Source organism: Xenopus laevis, chromosome 5L (assembly GCF_017654675.1).
Source record: "Xenopus laevis strain J_2021 chromosome 5L, Xenopus_laevis_v10.1, whole genome shotgun sequence".
NCBI lineage: Eukaryota > Metazoa > Chordata > Amphibia > Anura > Pipidae > Xenopus > Xenopus laevis.
In genome coordinates, this window is record NC_054379.1 from 14,279,969 (window position 1) to 14,306,799 (window position 26,831).

General features: G+C 40.8%; 2 protein-coding genes across 9 annotated transcripts in view; one reads left to right on the forward strand and one right to left on the reverse strand.

The window, feature by feature from the left end:
• gpatch2.L (G-patch domain containing 2 L homeolog) overlaps positions 1 to 15,392 on the reverse strand; it is a 93,546-nt gene extending 78,154 nt beyond the window's left edge. For 4 of the 7 annotated variants that reach the window (XM_018262600.2, XM_018262599.2, XM_018262604.2 and 1 more), the window contains exons 1-5: positions 15,044 to 15,202; positions 3,990 to 4,691; positions 2,939 to 3,000; positions 2,608 to 2,790; positions 820 to 899 (exon numbers count right to left, since the gene is read on the reverse strand). In XM_018262600.2, the coding sequence (XP_018118089.1) occupies positions 820 to 899; positions 2,608 to 2,790; positions 2,939 to 3,000; positions 3,990 to 4,691; positions 15,044 to 15,093 (1,077 nt within the window). In that variant the 5' untranslated portion in view covers positions 15,094 to 15,202. Of the gene's footprint in view, positions 1 to 819; positions 900 to 2,607; positions 2,791 to 2,938; positions 3,001 to 3,989; positions 4,692 to 14,811; positions 14,930 to 14,957; positions 15,015 to 15,043; positions 15,203 to 15,256 lie in introns of those variants that run through there. The other 3 variants (XM_041562546.1, XM_018262602.2, XM_018262601.2) reach the window with 3 other exon arrangements.
• spata17.L (spermatogenesis associated 17 L homeolog) overlaps positions 15,349 to 26,831 on the forward strand; it is a 104,676-nt gene continuing 93,193 nt past the window's right edge. For both annotated transcript variants that reach the window (XM_018262605.2, XM_018262606.2), the window contains exons 1-3: positions 15,349 to 15,482; positions 18,593 to 18,682; positions 20,828 to 20,909. In XM_018262605.2, coding sequence (XP_018118094.1) covers positions 15,370 to 15,482; positions 18,593 to 18,682; positions 20,828 to 20,909 — 285 coding nt within the window. In that variant the 5' untranslated portion in view covers positions 15,349 to 15,369. The remainder of the gene's footprint in view (positions 15,483 to 18,592; positions 18,683 to 20,827; positions 20,910 to 26,831) is intronic.

Sequence of the window (26,831 nt, forward strand, 5' to 3'; positions counted from 1 at the left end):
TATTACTTGACCCTGCACACACATACAATAATCCACATCTGAGTGTGGCTGCTTGCAACTGAATATATAGATAGATTATAGATAGATGATAGATAGATGATAGATAGATAGATAGATAGATAGATAGATAGATAGATAGATAGATGATAGATAGATAGATAGATAGATAGATAGATAGATAGATAGATAGATGCCCGAGCCTGACTTCTGGATTTCTTTTATAGACAGATAGATGCCCGAGCCTGACTTCTGCATTTCTTTTATAGACCCGCACCGCACCGCCCCGCCGATGACGGCAGTATAAGGTGGCCCGCCACCCGCAAATGGGGGTGCAGGGTTGGCCCGAACCTGACTGAACCGTGGGTATCGGCCCGGCCCGCACCACTAATACATGGGCTTCTGCATCAGACTTCCTGTTTTCAGCATAAACATCCAGGGCTAGGGCTTGAGCATGCTCAGTTTGCTCCTCTCCCCCACTCTCTCCTCCCCTCCCTGTTGTAATTTTAGCCCAGAGCTATGAGTGAGCAGGGAAAGACTCAGACAGGAAGTGATGTCACACCAAGCTAATATGGCAGCTGCAATTCTAAACAAACAGAGAGAGCTTCTAGAGCTGTTTACTCAGGTATGGTAAAGTATTCTGCAGAATAAATATAGTGTTATAGCTTGCACTATTGACAATCAACTGCTTCAGTAGCTTTCCTTCGCCTTTATAAGGTATTACATCCCCTTTAATAACACATTGTTGTGTACTTCGTCCAACACAGAAATCATACCTACTCAACTAGCGAAAGGAGAAAAACAGAGAAAGCTATTTCTTACCAGTGGATTAGGGCTCAGAGCAGATTTCCGGATGCTTCTCCCTTGCATAGCATGCAGATGGTTTAACCTTGCCTGGAAACCTAAAAAGAGAAAATAATGAATTTGTGCATAATTATTTGCAAAATAACACACAGATAAAGAATATCTGTATTGTATTGTATGGCCATGGCATTTTCCAGTTTTTTTCAACTCATTCATCTCTGCAAAAATGCTGGCACCCTTGTATGAGTTTGACTGGTAACTACAGTCTTGCCACTGACTGTCACTTCCAAGTGCCTTCAGATTAACAAGAACACTGGTGCCAACATGTGCATTGATGGCAGCAATTATAATAGCTGTGAATTTCTGCAATGCCCAATAAGAAGAAAGGGCAAGCTTTCAACCCTCTATACTTTCAACAATATTGCACATGCCAACATAAAGTGCTTCATTGGTAGAATGGGTTAGTAGTTTTCTACTTGCATTAAGTCAACTGCAAGTCATTCAGTTTACGTATATCTTCAAAAATGACAGTTTAAAGGGGAACTATCACAAACATGAAAATTTTATAGAAGCTTTATCGTACTGATAAGAAATTTTCTAAATACAATCAACAAAATATTCTGCATCATTTCTGAAATAAACAAGTTTATGTTCACTATCCCTCTCTCAGCATCTGTTCTCTTCATTCTGTCTTCATGCAGCAGTTGGGTGTCAGATATTCATTGACAGTTAGATCGAATATATCTTATAGGGGGGCTCCTTTCCTAGCGGATGAAATCGAGCTCACTCAAATACCGGATTCCAGTACAAACAAAATCTAACAAAATTCCCTACATGCACAAATTCTGCATGTAGGGAGATATGATGTCTGGTGATTTTAATACTGAGCTCTAATACATCTTCTAGGTAAAATAGGCCCCCCTATAAGATATATTGGATCATTCATCTGACACCCAACTGCTGCATGAAGACAGAATGAAGAGAAACAGATGCTGAGAGAGGGATAGTGAAGATAAACTTGATTATTTCAGAAACAATACAGAATATTTAATTGAATTCATTTATTTCAGTATGATGAAGCTTATATTAAATGTTAATTTCCGAGATAGTTCCACTTTTAAATAAGGAGTTCTACATGACAGACAAAACAAGATGATACCTATGTTGGCGTAGTTACTAACGAGTTGTTTATATACATGTTTCTTATACCTAGGAGCTTTCTGCCTACATTATATATATGTGTTGTTTTTCCCAATAACTTAAAGGGGTGGTTCACCTTCAAACAACTAGTAGTTTTCAGATAGATCACCAGAAATAACGACTTTTTCCAATGACTTTCTACTTTCTATGTGTGACAGTTTTTCTAATATTGAAGTATTAAGTGTCATTTTTCACCTTCTGAAGCAGCTCTGGCAGTGGGGGTCACCGACCCTGTAAACTGTTCTAAATTGATACATTTAGTTGATACATTTCTTATCTTGGTCCCTGTTGAGCAGAATCTCTGAGTTTCATTACAAGCAGCTGTTAGACTTGATACAATAGTTGCTAATATTCCAGAGATGCTGCTTGTAACAACTAAATGTTGCAAAATTGTACCAGTTCAGAAGCTGCACCTGAATTACTGAGCTGCCAGACTCAAACACCAGAGACACGAACATTCAACTTTAAACTCAAATTTTGGAAAAACAGTAAAAAATAAAGTAAAGTAATGTCTTTATTTCTGGGGAACAATCTGAAAACAACTGAATTGAAAAAAGTGTTTGGAAGGCGAACAACCCCTTTAACACAGAAAAGAACAGAACTGACCTCTCTGAGCCGATTGAGATATGAGGGGGAAGGAGCCAGTCAGGATGCTTTCAAAGACTGGATCTGGCAGTTGCTTCTCTAGTTCCGCAGAGTCTTCCTGCTGCCACCAGGGGATAACGCCAGTAATACCGCAAGCTCCTCCAGATTCACTTTCATAAAACCAATCACTCTGCTCATCATCCCCTGGAAAAACAAAAGGAGTGTGGTGTTTCCCCAAAGCCAGATAATTGCAAGAATGTCGTTTCCTTCCACTAGCATTCCCCCAAACTAGCCCACTATGCTAGTTGTTCAGCCAATTATTAAGGAATTAACATAGAAAACAGCACGCTACCTTGGCGCCCTTCGTCATTGGTAAACAAACCCGCATCACTGCTGCTTATGCTGCTGGATTCACTGGAGAGAAATGAAAGAGAAACAAATATTTCAGTTATTTATAGGAAAAAAAAAATCCTTTTTTCTTTTTATGGTTTTTGAATGATATATATGACTATACCCTGCCTCTTTCCATCACAGAGGCACATTTATCAAAGGTTGAATAAAACTCCCGTGAACACAAAATTCGACCAATCGAAATTTATTAATAAAATCTAATTTTTTTTTAACTTGGATGAGTAGAATCGACCCGAAAACTTGAATTGAAAAAAATCGAGGTCAGGAAGGCTGCAAATGCAAACAACTCCAAATTGATCCATGGACCTCTCCCGTTGATTTAAAGGAAAAATTTACCCCCAAAATGAACATTTAAGCACTTATATAAAATCAATATTAAGCACTTATATAATATTAAGTGACATATTAAAGAATCTTACGAAACTGGAATATATATTTAAGTAAATATTGTCCTTTTACATCTCTTGCCTTGAGCCACCATTTTGTAATGGTCTGTGTGTTGCCTCAGAGATCACCTGACCAGAAATACTGCAGCTCTAACTGTAACAGGAAGAAGTGTGGAATCAAAAGACAGAACTCTGTCTATTAATTGGCTCATGTGACCTAAGAAGTATAGTTTGTGTGACCTGTGAATCATACAATCCCAGGGGGCGGTTGGTCTGTAATATAAGCTGATGCTACAGGGCTTGGCAGTTGTTCAGGACCAGGAAATCTGGTATTTGCGCATGCGCCGAAAATGCCATAGACTAGAGACACAAAAGATTACCGGAGAAGAAGAAGATGGCTGCCATGAACTCCGAGGCCAGAATCTGCACGGAGGGGTGCAGGGGCATTTGCCCGTGGGGGCAGGTAGGGGGAGGAGGTAGGGGGTCTACCCAGGGTCGGGGGGAGGTTTTTTTTTATTATTGCGGGTTTAATTCTCCTTTATAGACCCTTTTAATAGTAATAAACCTTTCCTGAATCTTTCCTGAAAAGAAGAAGCCAATAACTACCTGTCACTCATATTCTCGTCAGAAACTTTCTGTTCTTCATATTCCATTTTGTCTTTGTTGCCATGGTTCGTTTCTTCCCCTTCCACAACAACTCCTTCATCCGGAATTTCAGGTCCATGTCTAGGCGCAGAGATTTTCCTCTTCTTATTTTTACTCTTGGCAAGCTCCAGGTGTTGGTAGTGCTTGCAGTCATTGTCCATCGACTGGTCACGGCTCTGAGACAGGGTCAGCGTGCTAGTGACCTCTGCCGGAGGGTCAATGGCCATGCGTTTCACTTTCCGCCGCCTTCTCAATGTCCTGCTCCCCAAGGTATCAACAACCAAGTCTGACTCATGCCACAGGGGCCGCTTACCACGTATATTCGTGATGTTAGAAGACGGTCTCCTTTTTGCAAGCAGTAACTGATCATCCGAGTCACTGTCCTTTTTGTGATTACTTGTGCATTCACGGTAGTCTTTATTTTGCTCTTCTAAACTGGAGTCTGAACCATCACTAAGGCAGTGACCGGTTTCCCAAGGGTGATGTGTGTTATCCGACCTCCTTTTTCTTCCTCTACGTTTCCTCGCTTGCCTTTTCAGAAGACAAGAGATACTTCGGGAATGATCACCGGTGTCAGCAAAGCATCCTCTAGCCTGCTCAGAGCTTTCTTCCAGTGCAGACACCAGATCATGGACAAGCTCTTCCATTGTCCTACTAAAATGCCTAGAAAATAAATATGAAATATATAATTTAAATATATGCAGAGAATAAGCAATGAGTCGCTTATTTGGGGCGGCCAAAGATTATATAATTTCGTTGTTGAACAGAAATTTACAACATACATAAGAGATAAACATCTCTTACAATTAGGATTTATGTTACCTTATGACAAAACTAGGGATGCACCGAATCCAGGATTCGGTTCAGGATTCGGCTTTCTGATTCAGCCAAATCCTTCTGCCCAGCCTAACCGAATCCAAATTTGCATATACAAATTAAGGGCGGGAAATTGCGTGACTTTTTGTCACAAAACAAGGGGGTATAAAAGTTTTCCCCTTCCCACCCCTAATTTGCATATGCAAATTCGGATTCAGTATTCGGCCGAATCGTTTGTGAAGGATTCGGGATTTCTAGTGGATTCATGCATCCCTAGACAAAACCGAGATATAATAACGTTAAAAAAAACAGCACGTCCTGTTTATAACTAGGACCTATCTTCTACATACTTTAAGTCATGATAAAAGTTGTAAAACACAGATAACACAGGTTAACACACAATGGACATGTCTGTTAAAGGAAAGGTACTGCCTAATGTTAAAAGAGGAACTATCGCCAAAATGAAAATTTAATAGAAGCTTCAGCACACTGAAATTAAAAGTTTTCTAAAAATAATCAATTAAACATTCTGTACAGTTTCTGAAATAATCAAGTTTATCTTCACTGTTCCTCTCTCAGCATCTGTTTCTTTTTATTCTGTCTTCATGCAGGAGTTGGGTGTCAGATTGACCGTTAGATGAAATATATCTTATAGGGGCTCCTTTTGCCTAGAAGATGTATAAGAGCTCACTATATTAAAATCACCAGACATCACGTCTCTCTACATGCAGAATTTGTGCAAAAGGCAGTTATTTTGTTAGATTTTGTTTGTACTGGAATCAGTTATTTGAGTGAGTTCTAAGGGTAGTACATGGATGGTTTCGGCACGATCCGACTCACTGCGACAAAACGCCCTCGACAAAAATAAGGTAAGAGATAGAAATGTCGGATGAAGTCACAGCGTTGATCCGATGCGTCACGACTGTCGGATGCAGACTCTGCACACTGCCTCTACATCTGACAGTCGTGTCGCGTCGGATCAACGCTGCGACTTCATCCGACATTTCTATCTCTTACCTTATTTTTGTTGCATGCAACTTGTTGCAGGCTTTTTGTTGCAGCGTGTCGAAAACGTCCATGTAGTCCTATCCTGTTACATCTGCTAGGAAAGGAGCCCCCCTCCCCCTATAAGATATATTGGCTCAAACAGTCAGTGACACCCAACTGCTACTTGAAGAGAGAATGAAGAGAAACCGATGATGAGAAAGGGATAGTGAAGATAAACTTGATTATTTTAGAAATGATGCAGACAGAATATTTTATTGATTGTATTTAGAAAGTTTCTGATTTTAGTATGTTGAAGCTTATATTACAGATCCGCGATAGTTACCCTTTAAGGCGACTATACATGAACAGATCCGCTCATTTGCAGAGGTTTCCATAGAGCGTATCTTGTACCGATATGCCCAAATGGAGTGGATAAAATCGGGCTCATCTGATCTTCGGCCCTAGGGCTCAATGATCGAATCACACGGCCAGGAATGAAGGTGGTGGTATTGAGGACCACATCAATGAACTGATGCAGTCCTAAAGCCTACATGAATTTTAAGCCTACTTGATCGATATCTGTCTGATTTTCAGCTAAATATCGTTTGTGGAAGCCTGTCGGAAGGCCCCATAAACTGGTCAATAAGATGCCAACTTTTGTCAGCAGATTTTCTCAGCCTTTAAGCACCCCCAGTGATGATAAAACAATCCATATTATCACAAGACGAAGGGAAAAGTTGCCATCCTTCAAATGTTATACCCGTATGTAAGAAAATAATTCATGTTCTGATTTGTTCTGATTCATGATCTGGTTTTTTTTCTGATTGTCTTTTTTGATTCTGGTTTACTACTACTTCGATAATCCTTGCACTATTATCAGACATAAATACAAACTTTATTAGCTGATAAAGGGATTTGGTTATTAAGAACAAGAAAGAGACACTACGAGGCTCCGACCAATGCAGTTAGCTTATTTTATATCACTACACAAAGATCGTTCATCATTCACATCAGTCCGTGCCCCAGTGGAGCTTACAGACTAATTTCCCTATCACATTCACACACACACTAGGGTCAATTTCATCAGAAGCCAATTAACCTGCCTCTGGAGCACCCGGAGGAACCCAAACAGACACGGGGAGGACTTCTTACAAATAGTGCCCAGGACAAAATGAAACCGAGAAGCCCAGCAATGTGCAAACCACTGAACCACCAGGTGTGGGATCTATTATCAAGCAAACTAATGGCCCATAAAGCTCTGACATACAGAAATCTCATTTCCTACTGTGTCCTGATGAAAATAGTCAACTGGTTTGCTTTTTTCTCTTCACTGTTAAAACTGTACCTTAATTCTAAAGGTTGCCATAGACATAGAGATCTGCTCGTTTAGCGATGTCACAGATCTCTCCCCGATATGCCCACAGTGAAGTGAGAGATATCTGGCTGATCCGACCGTGGGCCCTAAGGCCCAACGATCAGATCACAATGCATCCGATACCGGGCGTCAGATCGCAGGACCCGCATAGACTCACAAATGCGCCCACGATCCATCTGGATTTTTTAACCTGCCCGATCGAGATCTGGACAATTTTCGGCCAGTTATCGATCGGGAAAGCACGTCCGATGGCCCCACACACGGGACAATAAGCTGCCGACTGTCGGCAGCTTTTATCTGCCCATTAATGGGGGCCTTAATTATGCTGCATACGATCTTTATTAATGGCATAACAATCCATTTTGGTTTGTAGTTTTTAAATAGGTTTAGCAGCCTTCCAAACACTTTTTTCAATTCAGTTGTTTTTTTTGATTTTTCCCCAGAAATAAAGACTTTTTTCATTACTTTCCACTATTTACTGTATTTTTTACTGTTTTTCCAAAATCTAAGTTTAAAGTTGAATGTTGGTGTCTCTGGTGTTTGAGTCTGGCAGCTCAGTAATTCAGGTGCAGATTCTGAACTGTTACAATTTTGCAACATTTTGCAACATTTCTCAGTAGCATCTCTGGAGTATCAGCAACTATTGTATCAATTCTAACAGCTGCCTGTAATGAAACCCAGGGATTCTGCTCAGCAGTGGCAAACATAAGAAAGTATCAACTAAATGTATCAATTTAGAATAGTTTACAGGGTCGGCGACCCCCCCTTCCCAGGGCTGCTTTAGAAAGTGAAAAATGACACTTTACACTTCAATATTAGAAAAACGGTCACACATAGAAAGACATTGGGAAAAGTCGTTATTTCTGGTGATCTATCTGAAAACTACTAGTTGTTTGAAGGTGAACCACCCCTTTAAGTTATTGGGAAAAACAACACATATTAATCTGAACCACCCCTTTAAAGGAAGACGTCTTTCCAAGCATTCCTCATAATAGATCCTATAACAAAAAGGAAAGGCTGCAGCTTGTAAATAGTCCATTGCATGTCAGGTGCAACCTTAGATATCTCTTCTATGGGAAGGATTTAGTAGCTGCTCACCCATAAGCACTTAAAGGCACATAGCATGGGATTAGCTGAGGTGAGGGAGGGACCAAAGTCAAGCCCATGATACGTGCCTTTAAGTGCTACCGTGATCACAATTAAAGGATCTATATGCAACTTGACTGTGAGTGCTACTGTGCATGAAATGATAATTAAAGTGCCAAATTACAAGATTAACTCATCTTTAAATAATTGGTGGTAAAATACTTCCTACTCTCTGCACTGCGGGTGTGGTTTACTAACTGAATCTGTCAACTAATTACTGTTATTACTACTTTTTATTACTCATCTTTCTATTCAGACCTCTCCTCTTCATATTCCAGTCTCTTATTCAAATAAGCAGAAGTAGACACACTCAATTATTGTTAAGGGGGCTGTACTCACACATACGCATGTAAGTGCTGAACGTAGGTGGGACTCAGCATGTTGCATTTCACCTGCGTTCGGCGCTTACATGCGTCTGTGTAAACAGCCCCCTTGACAATTATTGTCTACTCCTGTGCTCCCCTGCGGCTGAATGGAAGAAAGCGCAACGCAGGGGAGCACAGGTAAAACTGCCCGTGTGTAAGAAAACTTAGTAAGCATAGAAACCAAAGTACACTGATGGAGCTTTGCGATAAAAACAGAGATAAAAAAATGTATTATTTTAATTAAAAAAACAAAGCCAATTTCTTTTGCTTGTACCGAACAAAGCTGTATAAATAGTGGCCTGTATTTCTGTTTGGGGGAAAGGCAAATGCAAAGCTTTAAATGTCCCATTGTGTTATTACACCAGCACATGAGCCTTGAGCTCCAAGGCAGGATTCCAACTAGAATTCAGCTCTTCACTGCGAGATCAGCACAATGTGTTGGGAGGGAAAGCCTTGCAGCGATAAACTATTTTGCCTCTGTTTTTCCAATAAACATTACTCTACTTGGCATTTAAGACTAAGCGATGAACACGGGGACTCAATGAACAAATGGTTTATACACACAACAGGTTTTAAGCAATCTATTAGGGAGTATTTCAATGACTAGGCGTTTGGCGCTGGCACACATTATACATTATACACAATACTCTGGTTACCTCTAGGGGGACACACCTTCATTAACCAATTGCTCTCGTTTAAGGAGAAGGAAAGGTTTAAATTAAGCTTTATCAGAAAGATCTATATAAATACACCAGTAAACCCTCAAAGTAAAACTGCTCTGAGTCCTCTGTCAAAGGAAACATCCCATTTCTTTCCTTCTATTGTGTACTCATGGGCTTCTGTATCAGACTTCCTGTTTTCAGCATAAACCTCCAGGGCTTGGGCTTGAGCATGCTCAGTTTGCTGATCTTTCCCTCTCCCCTTTACGTACCTGAACCAACAAGTGTATTTTTTTAGTTGTAATATTGGTGTGTGTAGGTGCATCTCATGTCATTCTTCCTGGTCATGTGCTTTCAGAAAGAGCCATCACATTGGGATAGAACTGCTTTCTGGCAGGCTGTTGTTTCTCCTACTCAATGTAACTGAATGTGTCTCAGTGGGACCTGGATTTTACTATTGAGTGCTGTTCTTAGATCTACCAGGCAGCTGTTATCTTGTGTTAAGGTAGCCATACACAGAGATCCACTCATTTGGCGATTTCGCTGATCGGGCTGATCTGATCGTGGGACCCAGGGTCCAACAATCGGATCATAATGTATGGCATATGGGCGGCAGGATAGCTGGACAGCATCAACAAACAGATGCGGTCTGTGATCAGACAGAATTTTTACCCCTGCCCAATCGACATATGGCCTACTTTCGGCCAGATATCAATCGGGGAAGCCTGTCGGAGGGCCACACGGACGGGCCAATAAGCTGACGACTTGGTCTGTCTGTAGCTTTCATTGGCCAGTGTATGGCAGCTTTAGGGAGCTGCTATCTGGTTACCTTCCCATTGTTCTGTTGTTTGGCTGCTGGGGGGGGGAGGGAGGGGGTGATATCACTCCAACTTGCAGTACAGCAGTAAAGAGTGACTGAAGTTTATCAGAGCACAAGTTACATGAATGGGGGAAACTGACAATATGTCTAGCCCCATGTCAGATTTCAAAATGAAAAATAACAAAATCTGTTTGCTCTTTTGAGAAATGGATTTCAGTGCAAAATTCTGCTGGAGCAGCACTATTAACTGATGCGTGTTGAAAACAAAATTTCCCATGACAGTATCCCTTTAAAGGGGCAAATTTCCTAAGCGGCACAAATTCTCTAGCGACCAATTCGCCCACTTCGCAACACTTCGCCAAGCGTAAATTCGCCAGGACAGCGCAAATTCCCTAAAATGCGATGTTGCGTCCAGGGAGCCAAACGCTGGCAAAGTTGCGCTAGCGTTACTTCGGCAAGCAAAGCAAAATTGCGTTAGCGTTGGCCGGCGGGAAGTGAAAGTTGAATGGACGTATAGGTTGCAGCAAATACATTACACTACACAAGCCCAGGGAACCTTAATAGAATGAAATAAAGTTGTTATCTGGCCCTACACATGAGCCCAGTGTATAGTTTATGTGCCATATGTTAGGAAATGTAGAGGGGAACCCGGGTACCCAAAAAAAATTTTTTACGGACCTTTGCAGGCTATCACGCCAGCGGTTTTTAGGACTTTCAACAAAAAATTGAGGAAGTCCTATCTACTCCATTGCACTTCGCCTGGTCTGAGGTGGCGAAGGCAAGCCTGGTGCAAGAGGTAACGTTCAGTAAAATCAGCATCTTAGTGAATTTGTGGAGTTACGTCTCTTCGCCAGAGCAAAAAATTCACCTAGCGTTAAGAGTGCGAAACAACGCTAGCATCTATCTCATTTGCTAGTGGTGACGTCTGCGCCTGTTAGTGAATTGGTGAAGTTCCGAAATGACGTCACGCTGGCAAATTTTCGCTAGCGTTAGTCACTTCGCCCTTTAGGGAATCTGCCCCAAAGTCTTGCAAAACGAGGTCTGGTTGTTAAGGTAAGCAGGCCCTTAGCAACAAAAGAAAAGAACAAAAAAAAGTTAAATATTCTAAAAATGACAAAATAAAAGCAACCCTCCTTGTTATCAACACGAACAATAGAAACCAAGTGCTGCTTTGTTTTATCACTGGGATACTGCCTTGTTACACTGGGCAAGTATATTTTGTTTCCAAACTGACAGTTGATTGGCAGGTCCGTATAACAGAGAAGGACAGTGCAATCATAATTACCCTACACAAAACGTCACAGCCGAGTGCAAACAAAGAGCCAACCAATCAAATAAAAACTACGGGAAGTGTTGCCTAAATTGTATATTTGCTTTGGGAACAGTTGCTCAGCAGTTATATATCAATCATAAATGAATCAGTTGGGGAGTGATAACTGTCAGGACCATGCCCACTAGCAGAGAGAGGGAATTGGCAACCTACTGTACAGCTGCTATAAAATACACTAACTAAACATAATAAACTAAAAGTCCAAAGGCTTCCTGATCATATCAAAGGGAAACAAACTGAATGTATTGTGGCTTACAAGAAACAACAGGCCTTGCTTTACTATCTGTTCAGACTTATGATTATACTTCTTCATGAAAGCTGCCACATTCTGCAGGACCAACTGCAACGGCTCTTCCATATGGATCATTATTCATGCTTTTCATTTAAGTTAAAGGAGTGGTTCACCTTTAAATTTAAATCACCTTTTAGTATGTTAGGGTAAGTCCACACTGGGCGTTTTGGGGAGATTTGGTCGCCTGGCGACCAATCTCCCCAAACGCCTTCCTTGACTCTGCGCCGGCTTAAAATGAAAAAATGCCGGCGCTAACCATGCGGTGGTTCATTTTCCGAAGTCACCTCACAATGAAACTTTGGGCGACTTCGGAAAACGAATCGCTGCGTGTGATAAGCGCCGGCGTTTTTTCATTTTAACCGGGCTGAGTCAGGGAAGGCGTTTGGGGAGATTGGTCGCCAGGCGACCAAATCTCCCCAAAACGCCCTGTGTGGCCTGACCCTAATAGAATGAGCAAGTCTAAGCAACTTTTCATTGGTTTTCATTAGTTTTTTTTTAAATTTCAGCTGATTCCAGCTTTCAAATGGGGTCGGTGACCCCATCTAAACAGTAAATACTCTAAGGGCAGTGACACACCAGGAGATTAATCGCTAGCGATAAATCGCTGCTTCTCTGGGCAACTAATCTCCTCCAGTCTCCCAAAATAGCTTGAAGTTTCCTCTTGTATCGATTTTGGGAGACTGGAGGGACACGTGTCTTACCACCAGTGATTCACATTATTGCCTATGGGAAAGCTTTTTACTGGAGAGTGCAGGAGATTAGTTGCCCAAAGAAGCATCGATTTATTGCTAGCGATTAATCTTCTGGCGTGTCACTGCCCGTCTACAAATGTATTGCTATTGAGACTTGGAAAATTCTGAAGATGGCAAAGAATAAATAAACTATTAAAAATAATCAAGACCAATTGAAAAGTTGCTTGGAATTGGTCATTCTATAACACACTAACGGTTGCCATACGCAACTATGCAGACCCACTCACCACTTGCACCTACCTGGAAATCATCAGCACTATGCTATGTAATAAAACAGCTCAGGGCCTACTCTGCTTAGAAAAACAATATATGTCTGAACACCATGTGTGATGTTGGGAAATCACTTGATTTATTAGAGAGTCAAGCAAGTGGTATGTTTTTTGTTCCTGACAAAAACAGCAGACCAACCGAGCTTCATGATTGGCATCCAGAGCAGGAAGTCACAGCTTGTTTGTTGCTAGGGGTTACTAGGCCTGGCCAAACGGTGCACCCTTATTATACTCCCCACCTGTAGTCCGACATTACTCCACATTTAAAGGGCTATCTTTGAGCTAAGTATACATATTTGAGCTATCTTTGAGCTAACTATCAGTATGATATAGAGAGTGATATTCCAAGACAATTTGCCATTGGTTTTAATTTTTTTTATTTGTTGTTTCTGAATTATTTTTTATTCAGCAGCTTTCCAGTTTGCAATTACAGCAATCTGTTTGCTTGGGTCTAAATTCCCCTAGCAACCATGCTCTGATTTGAATAAGAGACTGGAATATGAGAGGCCTGAATAGAAGCTGGGTAATAAAAAGTAGAGATAACAATACATGCGTAGGCTTACAGAGGATTTGTTGGGTTTTTTTTTAGATGGGGTCAGTGACCCCCATTTGAAAGCTGGAAAGAGTCAGAAGAAGAATGCAAATAATTTAAAAACTATAAAATAAACCATTAAGGCTAACTGAAAAGGTGCTTAGAATTAGCCACTCTAACACATACTAAAAGTTAACTTAAAGGTGAACCACCCATTTAAAGCACAGTGCCTGAAAATTCAAACGGGCGTTACACTTGACGGAGGAATCTTTTTTTTTCTTAGCTAAAATGCCAGGTGGTTAGTACAGCACATTTTGGGGGTCCATATGTACATACATCAGTACCACTTAACGTTTCAACTATTGTATACCGTTTTATTGGCAGGGCAGAACAACTAGATGTTGCAGTTGGCCCATGGTTAGTTAAGCCTGTTAGCTGTCCTGTATACTAACTGATCCCCAACCTGTGATTAGTTGCCCCTGTATACTAACTGATCCCCTGCGATTGTCTGTCTCTGTATAATAACTGATCCCCAACCTGTGATTAGCTGTCCCTGTATACTAACTGATCCCCAATCTGTGATTAGTTGCCCCTGTATACTAACTGATCCCCAACCTGTGATTAGTTGCCCCTGTATACTAAATGATCCCCAACCTGTGATTAGCTGTCCCTGTATACTAACTGATCCTCTGTGATTGGCTGTCCCTGTATAATAACTGATCCCCTGTGATTGGCTGTCCCTGAATACTAACTGATCCCCTGTGATTAGTTGCCCCTGTATACTAACTGGTCCCCAACCTGTGATTAGCTGTCCTGTATACTAACTGGTCCCCAACCTGTGATTAGCTGTCCTGTATACTAACTGATCCCCTGTGATTAGCTGTCCCTGTATACTAACTGATCCCCTGTGATTAGCTGTCCCTGAATACTAACTGATCCCCTGTGATTAGCTGTCCCTGAATACTAACTGATCCCCAACCTGTGATTGGCTGTCCCTGTACAAAGTTTCTAACAATCGGCTTTTGGCAGAGAGCCCAGTATATGCGGCAGGTGCACTTTTGGAACAAAGCAAAGAAACAATTGTAACAATTTAAGATAAGCAGGTCTCTTGGGGAAACTGTGAGTTGCAGCTTAAAGGGCAATTCACCTTCATTAGCAAAACTGTAACAACATATAAAAACCACAGAAATATGTTCAAACTTTCATACCCTGCCACATTTGTTAAAATAGACATGGTAATTAGGGGGTGTGGTCACAAAAATGGGCCTGGTCAACCATTATCGCCGTGGCAAATCTTTTTGTCCCTCTTTCTATTTCCAAAATGTTGGGAGGAGTTACAGACCCACAGACTCACTTACCCCCAGTGTGTCAGGACTGCCCCCCCCCAAACTAATGTTTCCTGCCCCTCATACCGACTAAGCCCCTTACACTGTGACTCACCTCCTCATTCTCACTGACCCCCAGCCTGTCATTACCTCCCCTCACTGACCCCCCAGCACATATTGGCCCCCCAGCAGAGCTCAGCGGCAGTTCATGAGCGGACAGTCCGAATAAGAACTACAAACAAGCCTATCGCCGCCAATTACCGCAGCAGCTGAGGCCCCAATGTCTATTCAGCCCCAATGCAGTTTCCTGTCCCCGGAATCCCCCGGGAAGCCCCCCGGCCACTCACCAGCTGGTCCCCTTATTGGCGCGGGTGTGTTTCTTGGCCACGCCCACCATGAACAAAGCTTGCGGAGCCCCCGGCCCGATCTCAAGCTCAAGCTGGGGCAGCGGGCACAGGCACCATGGCGCTTCCGGGGGGGAGAAATCCGGAAGTCGGAACGTACCATTGTGCTCTCACAGCAGGAATAGCTAAATCTGGAGAAAGCCTCGCACTCATTACCTAGGCGCCTAGCAAAGGCCTTACAGGGGTCAGTCGAGGTAAAGACGACCTTTCTGCCCTTCCCTGTTGTCTCCACTGGGCCGTAGTCCGACGTCTCCCCCCACGGACTTGGTATGTTCCTGTCTCCTTGGAGACGCGTCCATACTGAAGTGGCAGACATGGCTGCCCTGGGGAATGTACGGGAGCGCTTGGGAGAGCTCAGACTGGAACTTATTTCAGCGCACAGGTACCATCTGGGATATCATGTCTCTCAGTCGCTTTTCTCTTCCTACAGCGAGTGGGACCGGACTTGTGGCCTGGCTCTGACATTATTAACTTACTCTGAATATTACCTTCTCACAGGCTCTTCTAAACGCACTCCCTGACTCGCCAAACTCGCAGAAAAACTCTTACAGCTCTCTCTCCAAACTCATTGACTCCCCAACTCATTTACTGACTCCCCAAACTCATGTATAAACTCATTGACTCCCCAACTCATTCACTGACTCCCCAAACTCATGTATAAACTCATTGACTCCCCAACTCATTCACTGACTCCCCAAACTCATGTATAAACTCATTGACTCCCCAACTCATTCACTGACTCCCCAAACTCATGTATAAACTCATTGACTCCCCAACTCATTCACTGACTCCCCAACTTATTCTCTGACTCCCCAAACTCGTACAAACTCATTGACACCCCAACTCACTCCCTGACTCCCCAAACTCATGTATAAACGCATTGACTCCCCAACTCATTCACTGACTCCCCAAATTCATGTATAAACTCATTGACTCCCCAACTCATTCACTGACTCCCCAAATTCATGTATAAACTCATTGACTCCCCAACTCACTCCTTGACTGCCCAACTCATTCTCTAACTCCCCCAATGTATTCTCTGACTTCCCAACTCATGTACAATCTCATTGACTCCCCAACTCACTCCCTGACTCCCCAAACTCATGTACAAACTCATTGACACCCCAACTCACTCCCTGACTCCCCAAACTCATGTATAAACTCATTGACTCCCCAACTCACTCCTCGACTCCCCAATTCATTCACTGACTCCCCAAACTCATGTACAAACTCATTGACTCCCAACTCACTCCTTGACTCCCCAATTCATTCACTGACTCCCCAAACTCATGTATAAACTCATTGACTCCCCAACTCACTCCCTGACTCCCCAAACTTATGTACAAACTCATTGACTCCCCAACTCATTCCCTGACTCCCCAACTTATTGACTGACTTCCCAAACTCATGTTCAAACTCATTGACTCCCCAACTCACTCCCTGACTCCCCAACTCATTCCCTGACTCCCCAACTCATTCACTGACTCCCCAAACTCATGTTCAAACTCATTGACTCCCCAACTCACTCCTTGACTACCCAAACCCACATAAAACATTTTCAAAAGTCCCTGACTCCCCAGACTAATGTACAAACTCATTGACTCCCCGAACTCACTCCCTGACTTCCCAAACTCGCATAAAAACACTTCCAAAAGTGCCTGATGCCCCAAACTCATGTACAATCTCATTGACTACCCCAACTTACTCCCTGACTCACCAGTCTCACATGAAATCTTCCAAAAATCCCAGACTCCCCAAACTCATGTAAAAAACTCATTGACTCCCCCAACTCATGTAAAAAAACTCACTGACTGCCCCCAACTCATGTAAGAACTCCTCCAACTCACTCCCTGACTCCCCCAACTCACATATAAACTCTTCCAAAATTCCATGACTCCCCAAACTCCTGTAATGACTCTTTCAAACTCCTTCTCTGACTCCCCAAACTCAATCATTCCCTCACACTCCACTCTCTGACTACCCCTAACCTCAATAAATATTTCATCCAAACTCATTCATTGTCTCCCGAAACTCACTAACACCCCAAATTTGCTCACATTTCACCATACTGACTCACTAATAGCCCAACCCACTCAGTGACTTGCCAAACACCCACTAATTCTCCACATGAATTTATTGACTCCTCAGACTCACTCCCTGACTCCCTATACTCACCAACCTATACCAACCCTGCAGATCAGTCACTCACTAACCTTGCAAATGACTCTCTCAAACTCACTCACTGACCCTGGAACACACTAGGTAAACCACTCACCGTTTAATTTACCCACTGATTTTCTCAAACTCACCTAAGTCCCTTAAGTCAGTAACTGACACCATAAACTCACTCAGAGAATCTTCAGACATACTCATGGACCTTACATTTTAATCACTGACTCTTGATACTCATCCCAAAGCCCATTCACTGACTCCCCAAACTCAACCATTGACCCTGTAACTCATTCTTTGACTCCTCTAATTCACTTGTAAACCCTGCAACTCAACAAACTTACTCCCCAGATCTCTCACATAATCTACAAACCAGTTTCTGATTGCCTGAATGTAAACATTATTCCTGTCCCCACAGACCAACATGGACAGCAGCGAAACATTTACTTTTTTGTAACATTTACTTTATTTTTGTAATTTACTGTGTTTACTGTAATTAGTAGTGAATTTTCCAATGTTATAGTTAACACTACAGCTCATCAAACTCTCCTCCTGGTTTCACACACATGCTTTCCAATTTGCAGATTGAAAAGGGGCAGGGCATGTATGGGAGTGTTGGGTTTAGTTGCATCATGGGCACAGTTTTGGCATAGTTGGGACTAGGGATGCACCAAATCCAGGATTCGGTTTGGGATTCGGCCAGGATTGGCCTTTTTCAGCAGGATTCGGATTCCTCCAAATCCTTCTGCCCAGCCGAACCGAATCGGAATCCTAATTTGCATATGTAAATTAGGGGCAGAAAGGGACTTTTTGTCACAAAACAAGGAAGTAAAACATGTTTTCCCCTTCCCACCTCTAATTTGCATAACTGACACCATATGCAAATTAGGATTCGGTTCGATATTCGGCGGAATCTTTCTTGAAGGATTCGGGGGTTCGGCCGAATCCAAAATAGTGGAGTGGATTAGGGACACATGACCAGGGGCAGCTGGGAAATTGACAATATGTCTAGTCCCATGTCAGATTTCAAAATTGAATATAAAAAAATCTGTTTGCTCTTCTGAGAAATGGATTTCAGTGCAGAATTCTGCTGGAGCAGCACTATTAACTGACTCATTTTGAAAAAAACATTTTTTCCCATGACAGTATCCCTTTAAGGAAACGCTAACCCACCCTCTTACTGAAAACCCTCTTACTGAAAACGTACTGGCTCCTTAGTATATTTTAAAAACCATGGAAAAAGCAGAGTCTTGGTCTGCTAGCGGCACAATGGCGGCACAATGGAATCTGTTGAATTCAATTCTTTTTCTCCTTTGTTTTCAGATTAGCGGAAGATAACCGGGTGAAAGAATATAATGCCGCTGTCTCTATCCAAAGTTGGTTTAGAGGATGCAAAGTCCGGGCTTACCTAAGGTAAAATCTGTCTCCATCAGTGTATAATTCAGTGCTGGAGGATCTCTAATAGAAATAAAATTACAGTAGATACAGTAGGCATCTCTTATAGTGACCACCGTCTTGTAGGTATGGTAAATGTTTACCTAACAGAGAAAAAAATTCTATGCGGCTCTAGTTGGATACAAGGTTGTTATGATGTGGAATACTTGGAGGGTTAAGCCCACAATCCTCCAACACTGTTAAGGACTAATGAGATTTGCAGTGTGTTGAAGCATTTTATGTGTGTAAATTGGGATATTTTAGTGGCAGTCAAATACACTAAAACTTTTATGTGAAATATACCTAAGTCTGTACTGTCATTTGAAGCCCTTATCTATGAATCTCTTAATGTAGTAATATTTATTATGGGTTACTTAAAATCAACCTGGACAGAACACAGAAGTACAAACGCACTAAGGAGTATAATAGGAGTAGATTATTTCACTAGGCTATAGCCTACGGTTCCAGAGTGATCAGGGGCCAATATAGCTTTTTTTTTTCAATTATAATTTCAATTTTCTTTAAGATTTATTTAAAGGGATACTGTCATGGGAAAATGTGTTTGTTTTTTTCCCCAAAACACATCAGTTAATAGTGCTACTCTAGCAGAATTCTGCACTAAAATCCAATTTTCAGAAGAGCAAACAGATTTTTTTGTATTCAATTTTGAAATCTGACATGAGGCTAGACATATTCTAAATTTCCCAGCTGCCCCAAGTCATGTGACTTGTGCCTGCGCTTTAGGATGGAACTACTTTCTGGCAGGTTGTTGTTTCTCATACTCCATGTAACTGAATGTGTCTCAGTGGTACTTTGCGTTTTCTATTGAGTGTTGTTCTTAGATCTATCAGGGAGCTGTTATCTTGTGTTAGGGAGCTTTTATCTGCTTACCTTCCCATTGTTCTGTTAGGCTGCTGGGGTGGGGGCAAGGGAGGGGGTGGTATCACTCCAACTTGCAGTACAGCAGTAAAGAGTGACTGAAGTTTATCAGAGCACAAGTCACATTACTGGGGCAGCTGGGAAACTGACAATATGTCTAGCCCAATGTCGGATTTCAAAGTTAAATATAAATCTGTTTACTCTTTTGAGAAATGGATTTCAGTACAGAATTCTGCTGGAGCGGCACTATTAACTGATGCGTTTTGAAATAAAAAAAAAATTCCCTATGACTGTATCCCTTTATGGTATAAAGATCCAAATTATCTGGAAAATGCCTGATCCTGAGAATTCTGGATAACAGGTCCCTTACCTGTTTCTTGTTTGATACAGGTCTAAAATCTCTATATAAGCCGTGACAACAGGATTTGTGCTTATTAAGAGCAGAGGGTTTTTTTTGTTTTTTTTAAATTTCCATTCTTATATAATATCTATCTTTATTTTCTGGTAGACATCCGGGTCATTTACAAAAGCAGGTGCAAAGTGCTATAGACACAAATCGCCATGATTTTTACCCATTGGAGGATTAATGACATGTGGGGCCCCTGTAATAAACCAAGCAACTCTAACTCAGCTCTATTCCTTATATACTAGTGGTAATCACTATTAATAAAGTCTTCAAATGCTCTATAATAGAATCCTTCTAAATGGTCATAATTTAACGATGACTGCTTTAAAAATTGAGCGTTTTATGCTCACTCCTTATCCACGATGACCCTGGTGTATATAAACACCAGGCCCCACGCTTCTGGGTATCGCTAACGCTTTAAACAGGTATGATTGTAACCAAAGGAAATGCACTCACCGAATTGGAAGAGTGACCCGGGTGCATCGCCCTGAACCCAAAAAATCGGCAAGCCCTCCGTGATCCACTCGTGTGTAAAAACGAAAATCTTTATTTCAGCAGCATTCAAAAATGCTGATGCGTTTCGCATCCACGATACGTAGTCATAGACATCAATCAATGCCCTATAGAGAGTTCGAATCATTCAACCTAACCGTCTCCTTTTCCTCACCTACACATTAGAAAGAATATTATTTGTTGGGCTCTTATACTATTTTGTTTGCTAATTTGTTTTGTATATTTCCTCACAGTACTGAAGTTAAATTGCCAAACTGCTGTTATGTAATTAAAGTAATCATTCCAACAATATGTTTTGAATGAATATTAGGGTGTTGTTTTTTCAGGTACCTTCACAAAATGGTGACCGTGATCCAGAAATGGTGGCGGGGATATGTAGCAAGAAAATATTTTAGAAGCAAAGTGAAGGTAATGAGAAACCCTTGTTTTCTTCAACAACAAATGTCATTTCTGTCCAACTGAATGTAGATTAATCTGAATGGTTTAAAATGTAATTTCCCAAGAGACATTTTACAAAGATGCATGACTCAGAACTACTTTTTCATAGGATAGTCCTGAGAAAGGTTTTTGGGTTACCAGACTACAGGAAGGTTGTTGGAGTAGGAAAATTATAGTTCATGACTGTAATTGGCTTGTTATGTGACCTCAATCTTACATATCAATATTTTCTCCACCTCCCCAATTAGTTTCTTTAGCAAAAACATCTGTTCTCTTTAACCAGGCTTCATTGTATGGAAAATGGACGTAGAAGAGACAAAGTTAACATCTCTGAAATATCTTTCAATATTTAGGGGTCATTCACAAATGGTGCAGTGTGCAAAGCAGAATTTCAGATGCAAATATGCATTTTTTTTTTTATCCGTAATGCAGTTTTTTTTCCCATAAATCCAATGTAATTGTGGCTATGCTCCAAGTTGCCTCCATTGTAATTGTTTCCACTGTAATTACACTCGAAACGCTTTGTTTTCCGAAGTTGCCTCACAAGGAAACTTCGGGCAACTTCAGAAAGCCAAAGCTTTCCGAGTGCCATCGCGCCGGCAATTTACATTCTAGCCGGCGGGAAGGGATTTAGGGGAGACTGAAGTTTATCAGAGCACATGACTGGGGGCACCTGGGAAACTGACAATATGTCTAGCCTCATGTAAGATTTCAAATTTAAATAAAAAAAATCTGTTTGCTCTTTTGAAAAACAGATTTCAGTGCAGACGTCTGCTGGAGCAGCACTATTAACTGATGCATTTTGAAAAATACATGTTTTCCCATGACAGTATCCCTTTAATAACAAGGTTCACAAAATGACACATGCATGTATGCTGTGATTGTAAGTTCCAAGACTGAAATGAACACAATTTAAATAATATATATAGTGTAGGTAAAGTTTATTTAACTAACATGATAGAAAGGGATTTGGAATTATTTCTAATGGTGACCATTCCCCTTTAAGTCTACTTAAAAATAATTAATATTAGATAAACCCGCTATGATTGTTTTGCCTCCAGCAAGGATAAATTGTATCTTAGTTGGGATCAAGAACAATGTACTTTACAATGTGTTATTACAGAGAAAAAGAAAATATGTTTTACAATTTCAAATTATTTGATTAAAATTGAGTCTATGGGAGATGACCTTCTTGTAACTCGGAGGTTTCAGGATAACTAATCCTGTACTTAGTCAATCTCAATCCTTTTCTGTGTAGCAATTTACCTTATTTTGTGCTACAGTAATAGGTGTACACAACTCACTTTGTTTAAATAATTTACGATTAGATAATATAATGGACCAAATAAACTGTCTTCCTCAAACTAAAATCTTAAACTAAAAACTTACCGTCACTTTTATTTTTTTTTTGTGCTTCTGTTCAGTTCTAGAATCCGTTGTAGGTCACTTTAAACATTTTCCGCTGCTAATAGCTAGAGAGGTAATAGTTGCCAGCAAACAAGGTAAAGCATATGCACAAAATGCCTATGATTACTTGCTAATAAATCACCCTAATGATCATATACAAAACTGTGAAATAAAAGTTGCACCGATGCGGAAAATAAAAGCTCATCAGATTCAGTGCCCATATGTGCACAACTACCAATATTGTGTCAACACCGTGCTGATGAATTTGCCTTTATTTTGTTGAGTTATAAATATTGGCCTCTGGCAATACCCAGTTTGCTCTCTATTCTCATATGGTTTGAAGTCTTGTTCAACACCAGCAAAACCTAGTAACCTTATCTTTTTTGTTTATATGCATGGTTGAATAATTTATATAAACTTTACAAAATCCGATATGACTGATCCATGTTTATGAATAATGTTACGGGCTACAGTCTTAGTGACCTATTATTCTTGTAAGAATAAGAGAAATAAGAGAAATTGCACCTTTCTACTAAGCTCTGATTATTTGTCCACGCATATATTGATTGTAAGGTGGGTGGTTCTCCAAACCGTATATACATGAAGTAAAGGTGGCTAAACATCAAGAACTGTAAGTCTAGCCTGGATACAAACCATATGAATCTGTGCCCAATTTCGGCACCCAGGTGGAGGCAAAATAGGAACAATGTGAACATTTTTCATCCATGACAAAAATCAGATCACACATAGGGCTAGTTCACAGCGATATTTTACAGACCATATCTACAGCCCAAGTATCTGCTGATGGTATTTTGCACCAACCTCTCTAATCAATATTGATTGGTCTCATACTGACTGATGATCATCAGTGCGGTACAGTTGTTTAAACTTTGTGGTCCTCAAAACTAAGGAGATTATTTATCAAAGGTTGAATGTTAGAGTTTTTTTTATACCTTGAATGAACTCACAATTCAAATGGTTTCTTATTTAGGAAAAAATCTCAATGGAAGAATCTAGATTCTGCAAGTTTGAGGGAAACGCAACAACTCAATTGAAAAAAAAAACAGTAATTGCTCAATCTGATCAAGTTTTCAGGCAAAACCCTCTTAAAAAGAGGCTATTAACATCTTCAAATGCTTCAAATGACCTCTGCCATGGACTCCTACATAACCTCGACAGGTTTTAGATGGTGTATTTTTGGATTAATAAATCTAGAAAAATTCTATTTTTTAAATAAAAAAACGAAAATCTGAGTTTTAACCCAAAAAAAACTTGAAAACTTGAATTTTCCTTTAAAACACAACTCGAACCTTAATAAATAACGTGAGTTTTTGAAGGCAATGCTGGTCCCTTTATATGGGACAAATGACTGGCAGCTTGGTTAAGAGAGGACGACAAAGCTGGCCATAGATGTCTATAATTGGTTGGGCAGTTTGGCTGTTTTTGACATTTCTGACTAACTGGACATATATGTAGGGGATCATTTCGAACTATCATCCCGCAGTCTTATCACGGATGATCGGACATGTTGCTACCTCGAAAATCGAGGAAGTGAAGAGGAGCCAGAGCCTATTCATTATACAGTGTGGGAATGTGTACTTTGTAAATCTGAGACTCCTTTTGAAGACCAAGCCCAATTTACCAAAGATTACAGTCTTAAACTGCTAGATTAGACATGGACATATGCTATTTCATGATACAAAGATGGAACACCACTCTTTTTAAAACCAACTGGGTTGGGCCATTTATGGTGGGATAATAGCTGGGGCAAATAAACATTTTGGTGAGGACATCTAATGCTACAGTAGATAGTGCTGGACTGCATCCAAACAGCATTAGCTAATAGATGTTGTCATCCTTATGTAACTATTTAAAGGAATATGTATTTAGCATGTATTATCCATATAGTATAAGCAACAACTGGGATATTTTATGTAATATAATATATTTGATAACACAAACGTCAGTGCCCAATTCAATTTAGACCATATCGGAGCATCATAAAACTGTTGTTCTGCGTTGTCCTATGGGCTATGTTTAAATGGCATTTCGAAAGATAGTTGAATGCTGTAGACCTCTTCACATTGATGCCATTGGGAAAAGCTTTGAGATGCCTCAGACCGAGCTTATCACATCTTTTCAGAAGATATTTATGGGTCCTGCCTCGTCTGCCATAGCTCAAAAGACTTTCCTACTTTTGGCTTTTGCTTTCAATACGATTGGTAGACCGCCATCATGTTATTTGAACAAATTCCCTTTTTGTCTGTATGTATGAATCGGTCTTCCACTTAATAATTGCTTCAAAGCTGTTGGATATATTTGTAAGGCACAAAAAAAAGAGAAATAAAAAAGCAGTGTGCCTAATTGTATTAATCTAGAGCCGTTAATCTAGTACTTTCATTTTATTGGAAGTCAGGGCACTTAGCCGTTGCGCCTGAAGAAAGGCAGGCAAAACTAAATCACAAATGCATCTTCTTATTAAAATGTAGTGTGTAACAGGATAGAGAGTGGAAGGTCCAGTATTAAATGTCAGAGTAGTGGCTGTGCATTAATCAAATGCCTGTGTGTAAACAGATAAGTCTTCAGTCTGATTCTAAAGATTTCCAGAGAGGGGACATCACTGAATAGATGAATACACAACACTTTGTATATTGCTCGAAAGAATACAACATTAATCACATTTTAATCTTTAGACTGGCAGAAATTATTCTAAGGGGGATCTGTACTATTCAAAATATATGCAGGCAGAATGCTACATTTAAGGCAAATTGGGGTACTTGTGAATTTTTTGTTTATGAATTAAATTTAAAAAATTTTCCCCTCTTTTTTTTTTTTTCTGCCTAATTGTGCTCATCGTCCCACAGACCTATCTATTGGTTTATCTTCATCCATTACCTTGTAAACAAGACTTATCATCCATCCGTACAATTAATGAGCCCCTTGATCTGTCTCATAAATTACTTCTTGCGTATTTGCAAATGCTCTAGATCCAATGTAACCCTCCTTATGTTATAAATGGAAGGATAGCTCAGTGAACTGAACTGGTTTAGGCATATAGTAGATTATTAGAAGGCAGGAGAATTTGATGGAAAACTACAAATCTGGCCCCTCTAGACATCACCTGCATCTTATTTGGTGGTCATCTATGGAAACCCTCCCAACCAATTTGTGACCACACATTGGACAGATGTCTATCAGGCAGGATAGAAAATACCTTAGTATTAGCAACACATTGGCACATTGATGCAGTCCCTCCTTGATTGGTCTCCCTAGTCCCCTACTACAATCCAATTAATGGCCCAGGGCAAGTGATTGGATCATCCAGATTTGGTCCAGTAAATAAATGGCCACATTTGGTAAAGGGAGGTATTATCCAGTTCTCTTAGAGTTGTACTGTATTTGTAAAGCAACAACGTTCAACCAGACTTCAGGGTCAGTGACCCGATGAGTACAAGGGAATGTACCAACAAGAATCTTAGCAGAGCTGGCTCCATGTTTTTTATTCCTGCAAATATAACTGTAAGCTTTCAACACTGTTTTTCTAGCACCAAGCAAGTAGCAGTATGCCACCCATGTTTGACGCTCATGTTTATCAGGAAGCCTAAGATTACACACTTGTCTCTGTATGTTTAATAACAGATAGATGAACGATGGCATGATGATAAACTGGATTCTCATTGATGAATTGGCCACCTGCTTTATAAAACTAAGGTTGCAGTAGGACAGTTTTACAAAGGGTTTCATTATAGCACCCATCACCATTGTGGAAAAACAGCAGGGCAGAGAGAGAAGAGGAGTGGTCAACGGAACCACCTCTCCATCCAAAACAGAAATGCTCTTACACAAGCCAATGGGACTGTGCACGGCAGAAAATACAGTGCACAGACTTCTGTTGGAAAATATTTTTTTCTTTTGGAGCATACCAGAGTGAAGCCAGACAGCCAAAGAAAATTGTTGGGCGATTCGTATATTCAGATAACAGTTGTGCATGTTGCCATATCCGATGCCATTGTAATTGCCTGTCATTAAAATACACATGGGGCAATTATACTGACCCCCCGCAAACAACCAATTATGACTTCAGCACTGTACACACAACTTGATATATACAGAGCCGTATTTACCACATGCCTAGGTAGGCAACTTTAAGGGAGTAGGAACTCTCAGGTGCCTATATAGTAAAAAACAAATTTTGCACCCTAAAAAAACAATTCTCCTCGCTGCCTCTGAATACTTACCTACTAAATCCAGCTGTAGGTGGGCTGGTTATCTGGAGGGTATGGAGTGAGTGCGTGTTAGGAAGTGATGCATGTGTAGTACATCACTTCCTATGACTTACATAACTTCCTGCGTATGTGCATTGAGGCTTGGGGGTGGGAGCACTGGGTGCCTAGGGCTGCACGGAAATATAGTACTGGATATAAAGGCAGGGAATAGAAACCAGGATGGGTAGTAGGTGCTCCTACATAATAGTAGGGTGCTCTA